The sequence below is a fragment of the Oncorhynchus gorbuscha genome, linkage group LG02, assembly GCF_021184085.1.
Source record: "Oncorhynchus gorbuscha isolate QuinsamMale2020 ecotype Even-year linkage group LG02, OgorEven_v1.0, whole genome shotgun sequence".
Lineage (NCBI taxonomy): Eukaryota > Metazoa > Chordata > Actinopteri > Salmoniformes > Salmonidae > Oncorhynchus > Oncorhynchus gorbuscha.
The window spans coordinates 34449092-34456730 of record NC_060174.1 but is presented as its reverse complement, the minus strand read 5'-3'; the positions used below and the strand labels follow the sequence as shown (position 1 = coordinate 34456730).

The following is a 7639-nucleotide window of genomic DNA, read 5'->3' as shown; positions in this document are numbered from 1 at the left end:
GTTCATGGTTGACGCAGCTTGATCATGGCACTTGGAATGCGCACAACTCGTTTCTCCGAGTTTCCAATGTGTCATGAATGCAGCATTAGTGGTCATATTATTTACACCTTAGTGATTCCTACTGTAAAAACAGAGCAAAATCAGTGCAGCAGATTTGTATTGAGATTCATTTGAATATTTACCTAAAATTAATTATTTCAAATACAACCATAGTTAGCCTACCTGTATTTGTAGAATCTATGAAAGCTAGCTTTCACATAGGCTGCACTTTCTAAAATCACTGCCAGGGTTCAGAATTTTGGTTAACTGTATATTTTAACGATTGGCCTTTTCACTCAAGTGAGCACAAAGACTTTAAGTGGTTTACAGTTTCCAATTACTTCATATGGAAATGTATAGTTAGTTCTATAATTATTGGCACCCTTTAAAAATATAAGGGAAAAAAGACTGTAGGCTATAAAATAAATAATACAAATACTGAGCTATATTGTATGGGAAAAAAATGAAATTATATCAATTATATAATGTTATACTAATAAAATTGCCCAGAGAAAGAATAATAAAGACATCTTAAAGGGATAGGGGTCAGAATTATTGGCACCCCTGTTTTCGCTAGAGCTCGCCGGCTTGTAGTCCTTACACCCGGAAATGATTTACCTCTGGTTCGTACAGTCATCCCTATTGGAACAGGAATGGGGAAAGAACAGGGTTTTGGGATTAACGCCTAAAATAAGGTCTGAGATTAACACAGGTTTAGGAGATCTTATAGGCTTTGTTCTTTGAGATAATAGCAGTCAGTTCGCATTACCGTTGTGAATTATGAAGCCTTTATGTGCTTTTATCAAATAGTACATAAATGCTTCAAAATTCACAAAAAGCGATGTAGCTCATGAAGGTTATCTCATAGAACTAAACCTATAAGATCTCAAACCTGTGTTTACCACAGGCTTTATTTTCAGCATTTATACTAAAACCCTACAGAAACGCCATTCATTTCCCCATATGCTTTTCCAACGAACCATGGAGGAGTTAATGCCTACTAAAAGATACCATTACTATTTCACTCTATACTCAAGCACCCTATCCTTGTGAGGATAATGACACGGCCCAATGGGCAAAGATTTTAGCTCAAAGTTGGTTGAAAAAAAAATACAAAATTCACTTAAATTGACTTTTTGCAAATCCAATCAGTTTTCCACATTGATTCAAGACATCAAAGATTTTTTTGAATGAAATGACGTGTAAAACAACCTGCGCCCCATCATGAGGCACACCTGGACTCCATCACTACCCTGATTACTCCCCCTTTATCTAACAATCCCTTAAGGCAGTATTGGTTATGTTGTCTTTTCAGACGGATCTCTTGTTTTGTATGGGTCTACAGTCATTATTAAACTCACTAATTTCACCTGTTTCCTGAATCCCCTGCTTTGACGTTACAGAATACTGCCTCAACAAATGGAAGCAGCAGTTAATCAGGACATCTCCAAGATGGTCACTGAACAGGGACACCTACTTCGCCAACACCACAACCAGCTGACACAACTGGGGAAGGCTATGGATGAGGCCCTCCATGTTCTTCAACAGCTCGACAGTCCCAGAGGGGTGTCACCTCCAACCAGCGGAGGATTCTCTACCACAGTTTGACCCAGCGAGCTCGCACACCAGCCCATCCAACAGTCCACCTAGGTCAGCGATGCCTCCCGGACAAATATGACAGCTCTCCCTCAAAATGCTGTGGCTTCCTACTCCAGTGCTCCCTCTATTTCACTCATCAGATGGGATCCCCCATCATGGGGAGGTCCAAGGTTGCCACGGTTATTTCCCTGCTGACAGGACGGACGTTGGTGGGGGCGACAGCTGTCTGGGGGAGAGGAGGAGCTGGATTCCTATAAGGGGTTCATGGTTCTGTTAAGGGGGTCTTCCACCATCCACCGGAGGGCAGAGAGGGAGGTGAGTGCTTATTAATCCAACTATGGCAGGATGGCCAGACCACGACGGAGTATGGACTCATCTTTCACTCTGCACCATATTCAGAAGGGGATTGTGCGAAGAGATTCAGATGGAGTTGGTGTGCCAAGATGACAATCTAGCCTTGGACACACTCGTCGCGATGGCCATCTGTCTCGATAACCTTCTTCGGGAACATCGTCACCCCCATTGCCTCTCCTCCTCCTTCATTGTCTGTTCTGAGTGAGAGCCTGAACCCATGGAGGTAGGTGCTCCAAGCGGCTGAGCAACGCCAGACAGTTGGAGCTCTGTCCCTATTGTGGCCAGGAGGGGCCCCAGCTTCAATGGTGTCCGGTACGTCCCAACCCAGGATCCACGAGAGCAGAGGGTTTGCCCCATGATCATCCATCTCCTGTGTTAGGCGTGAGTAATCCATCACTTTCCCTAAACATTTTTTAGTATTGATTTCACCAGCTGGCTCTCCCTCTATTGTTTCTACAGCTCGAGCGGACTCCGGTGCCACAGGGAATTTTATTGACCAGGCCCTTGCCTCCTCCCTGTACATCACCTTATTCCCGCTCTCCTCTCAGTTTCCGGTCCAAAGGTTGGATTTGCGACCATTTGGCTCAGGCACCATGACGCACATCACAGCTCCACTCACCCTCACCTTGGGACCCAAGCACCAAGATAGCCTTCCCTTCCTCATCACCTCCGCACCGGTGCACAAAGTCATCCTTGGCCTTCTGTGGCTCCAACTCCATAATCCCACCATTTTCTGGTCAGAGATGGATTACAGCATGGGGATCACGATGTCTGAGGACCTGTTTTCCAATGAGTGTCTGCCAGCCCATCAATCGGTCCTCTTGTATCGTTGGCCCTGTGTTTTGGGTTGTGGACATCCGCCAGGCTCTGGAGAGGGAACCCGCTCCTTCCCTCTAGAGCGAATTTACATCTACATGGGGTCAGAGATCGGTTGCTGACCTGGGCGCACACATCCCTCGCCACTGGACACCCGCACCACTCAATCCCTTTCTGAGAAATACTAGGGGACCACTTTGGCAAAGAACGTTGCACACTGTAAACTAATTTTCAGTACATACTGAATCAACATTTTCCCGGTAGGCTCCAGCAGGTAAACTCCTTCCTGTGCCTCAGCATCCCTGGTCTCATCTGTCCATTGATTTTCTCACTGATCTCCCCTCTGATGGTTTCACCACCATTTGGTGGCTGTGGACAGATTCTCAAAATCATGCAGTTTCATTCCCCTCTCTGGTCTCCCTACCCCTCCAAGTTGCGGAGGCACTGTTCCAGCAGGTCTTCCATCAATACGGCCTTCCAGAGGATATCGTCAGGGTCAAGGTTAGTCTCACTTTCGGGGTACTGGCCTCAATCTAATTGGCAGGTGGAGAGGATGACCCCGGAGCTGGGGAGGTTCCTGGGGAGTCACTGCCAGGTCCGCCAAGGCCGATTCCTTCCTTGGGCTGAATATGTCCAGAATTCATTGCGACACTCCTCCACTGGTGTGACTCCCTTCCAGTGTGTTCTGGGTTATCAGCAGGCCCTGGATCCTCACCAGACCGACACTCCTCCACCGGGCTGACTCCCTTCCAGTGTGTTCTGGGTTATCAGCAGGCCCTGGATCCTCACCAGACCGACACTCCTCCACCGGTTTGACTCCCTTCCAGTGTGTTCTGGGTTATCAGGCGACCCTGAATCCGCACCAGACCGACGCTCCTGCAGTGGATGAGTGGTTCAGGTGTGCAGAGGTATGGAATGATGCTCACTTGAGACTCCAGCGCACCGTCTGAAAGAGCAGACGGATCGTTATCGAAGTGGGGCTCCTGTGTTCCATCCTGGTGACCACATCGCTCTCCGCCAGGAACCTCCCACTCTAACTTCCCTGTAAGAAGCGGAGTCCTCGGGTTTGTAGGGTGTTCAAGGTCCTCCGGAGGGTCAACGAGCTAACTACCAGATCTTTTCATGTTTCTCGTCTCGGCCGGTGGTTCCTGGTCCCCTGGCTGATGCCGCCCCCCCACGACATCCCTCCGTCTCCCTTGGACATTGAGGTGAGCCCCACCTATGCTGTCAGATTACTCCTAGACTCCCGACGTATTGGGGGTCTGCTCCAGTACCTAGCGGACTGAAAGGGGTACAGTCCAGAAGAGCGATGCTGGGTTCCGGTGGACGACGTTATCCGAGAGATCCACCTTCGCCGATCGGTCTGCTACTTGTCCGCGGGAGCCGTCCTGAGGACAAGGGGGGGGAGGTTATCAAATCAAATGTATTTGTCACATACACATGGTTCGCAGATGTTAATGCGAGTGTAGCGAAATGCTTTTGCTTCTAGTTCCGACAATGCAGTAATAACCAACGAGTAATCTAACTAACAATTCCAAAATTACTACCTTATACACACAAGTGTAAAGGGATAAAGAATATGTACATAAAAATATATGAATGAGTGATGGTACAGAGCGGCATAGGCAAGATGCAGTTGATGGTATCGAGTACAGTATATACATATGAGATGAATAATGTAGGGTATGTAAACATTATATTAAGTAGCATTGTTTAAAGTGGCTAGAGATATATTTTACATCAATTCCCATTATTAAAGTGGCTGGAGTTGTGTCTGTGTGTTGGCAGCAGCCACTCAATGTTAGTGGTGGCTGTTTAACAGTCTGATGGCCTTGAGATAGAAGCTGTTTTTCAGTCTCTCGGTCCCAGCTTTGATGCACCTGTACTGACCTCGCCTTCTGGATGATAGCGGGGTGAACAGGCAGTGGCTCGGGTGGTTGTTGTCCTTGATGATCTTTATGGCCTTCCTGTGACATTGGGTGGTGTAGGTGTCCTGGAAGGCAGGCAGTTTGCCCCCAGTGATGCGTTGTGTTTCCTTGTCAGACGTTTCTCTTTTGTATGGTATTATTAAACTCACTAACTGCACCTGACTCTGTGTCGACGTTACAAGTGGTAGCAAAATAGAGCCAGAACATCAAAGATACACCACCATATTTTACCCAACCCAGTACCACAGATTATTGTGAAATGGACACATGAGGTGACTTAAAACAGAAACAAATCGGAGGGAGGTTGGTCAGGCGTACACCGTGAATGTCTAGAAACCCAGAAATTGTGTTAGACTCTCATCATAGGTAATATTAGCATTTTTGCTACAGAAGCATGTTAGCTAAATCTTCCCTTAACTTTAGCCCTTTAACCTAACGCTTTAACTACTACATGTTATCTAACCTTACCCCCCCGAGCAATGTTAGCCGCCTAGCTAACGTTAACCACAACAAATTGGAATTTGTGTAATGTACACAACTGTTATGAAGAAAAAAGCATGTAATGCACACAAGTGGACTTTCGTGTGCCTGTCGTGAATAAGTCATTTGTCTTTCACAATGAGCCATACGAGTTACTTTTCTGCATATGCTTCTGTTTTTCAACACCAAACCCACCACTGGTTTCCATGGCCACAGTGCTCTATTTTCATGTCATCTGACCATAGCACCAGTTTCAATCCTACTGCCAATGCCATTTATCAAACTCCAGGCAATGCTATGGTCAGATGACATGAAAATAGAGCTTTTTGGCCACGTAAATGGTCTAAGATCCCGCCCAATGTGTTCCCCAGTCTAATAAAACAGTGTCATTATCCTAGCAGGGTAGGGTAGGGTGCTGGAGTACTGAAAACATGGTTGGCAAACATTTTGACCCCAGTCTTTTAAACATTTTTGTTTTTACAAAATCTCTCAATTGTATTAGTACAAGTATTTCACCCTTTTAACTTCATTATATAAAGCTCAGTATTTGTATTTTATACAGTTTGTTTTTGTTCATCTTTATCAAGGGTGCCAGTAATTATGCACCTGACTGTATCAGGCAGGCCACCCATGATACAAGTCTGTATTTGATGTCCATCCATGTCTGAGGATGTCAGATGGGCGTAAGCGTTTGCCTCTGGTTACAAAGTTTCCATGTTCAAATCGAGCAATAGCTAGTTGTTTTTTAAAATTGTTTTAAGCCTATCCCAAACCTTAACCCTTACCATAACCATTCAGAGTTAATGCCTAACCTTAAGAATTCTAAGATGTCTCAACTTAGCCTTGGAACGATACAGAGAAGTAACCAAACACTTCAAATTTGACGTTTGAGAAACATGGATGAGCGTCTAATTCTGATGTAAGACTGTGAGAGCTTGTTGCACTGTACAGTATATGAAAGTATATGAAAACAATGAAAACAGGGCAGGTGCATTTTCTAATATTGACCACTAGATGTCAGTCATGCTCTAGTCTAGACAGAGCTCTGGAAGTGACATCATACCAACAGGACTGACTTCATCCCAACTGCAAGGCAGCACATTTTAAACTATGACATTAGAACAAAAAAGGAATCACATATTGCTCCACATTCCGTGAACCACGATCATTTTAAACAAACAAAAAGTTGACCAACTGGGGATATTTTAGTCCCCACAAGGTCAAATTATTTTTCTAGGGGGTTTATAGGGTTAAGGTTAGAATTAGGGTTAGTGTTAGGGTTAGTGTTAGGAGCCAGTTTTAGGTGTAGGGTTAGGATTAGGAGCTAAGGTTAGGAGCTAGGGTTCAGTGTATGTTTAGGGTAAGAGTATGGGGTAGGTTTAGGGTTAAGGGGAGGGGAAAATAGGATTTTGACTGGGACTGAATTGTGTGTCCTCACAAGGTTAGCTGTACAAGACAACGTGTGTGTGTGTCAGCCTGCTAGGTAGTGAGTGTAAACTAAATCTCTGTTTACATCCTCAGACAAAGCAGCTCATGCATGTTTTATCACCAGCGCATTGTTCAATTTGTCCATGAAGTAACACTGCCCTGCCACGAAGCTGCTTAACCCAGGAAGGGAGGGAGATGTCGAGAGAGAAGGTGAGAAACAGAGTGCAAAGGCATATTTATGGTTCTGCCTATTTCAGTCAAAGTACAGTTTGTTAGCAGTCACCATAGACTTCAAGTCATTACGCTAGTTAGCAATTGCGCTGACGCTAGTTTGCAACTTCCTACAAACTGCACGCAGAGACGTAAAAATGGTATCCATGAGTTCATCTGACTCTGGGGAAGTAGATAAAGGGCTTCATTGCCAAAATCCCGAAGTATCCCTTTAACCCTAATACTCATGTTATTTCATGTACGATGTCCTGTCTATTCTGTGTTGACTGTTGACTTTTCTGTGAAATATCTTGTGCATCCAGCCTACATCTTGCTGTATAAGAATTTAAATGTTTTTGCAATTTATGAAGCTTGCTGCCTCACCCCTCATCATTATAAAGAGTCATAAAATATGTACGTGTGACGATAGCGTGGGCTGGATGAGCGACTGATAAACGGATGCTTTATTCGCCTGTATAAATATTAAAGTAGCAGTCAGTCACCCTAGAGCAGTTGACCCTGTATTCTCCTTTCTCTTTTGTTCTGTAGGGAGATATGCCAAGCTCTCTCTCTCCCTCATTCTCTCTCTCTCTCTCGCTCTCTCTCACCTGAGGCTTATCAGTTTCAGTGCTGTAACCTGAGCTATCACGGACCTCAATACCCAACCCAACCACAACACACAAGTGACCCTGTATACCCTAGTGCCTGGTCTAGGATCAGATGTGTTCATTAGCACAGACTGGTGAGGTTTGAAATAATGTTTAAAGCTAACTGACTCTGAATCA

The 7639-nt window shown here is 45.1% G+C and overlaps 1 protein-coding gene across 1 annotated transcript in view; it reads left to right on the top strand.

Moving 5' to 3' along the window:
• The first annotated feature begins 6824 nt into the window (after positions 1 to 6824).
• LOC124001469 (protein FAM107B-like) overlaps positions 6825 to 7639 on the top strand; it is a 78598-nt gene continuing 77783 nt past the window's right edge. The window contains exon 1 of the mRNA XM_046308258.1: positions 6825 to 6854. Within this exon, the coding sequence (XP_046164214.1) occupies positions 6840 to 6854 (15 nt within the window). The 5' untranslated portion in view covers positions 6825 to 6839. The remainder of the gene's footprint in view (positions 6855 to 7639) is intronic.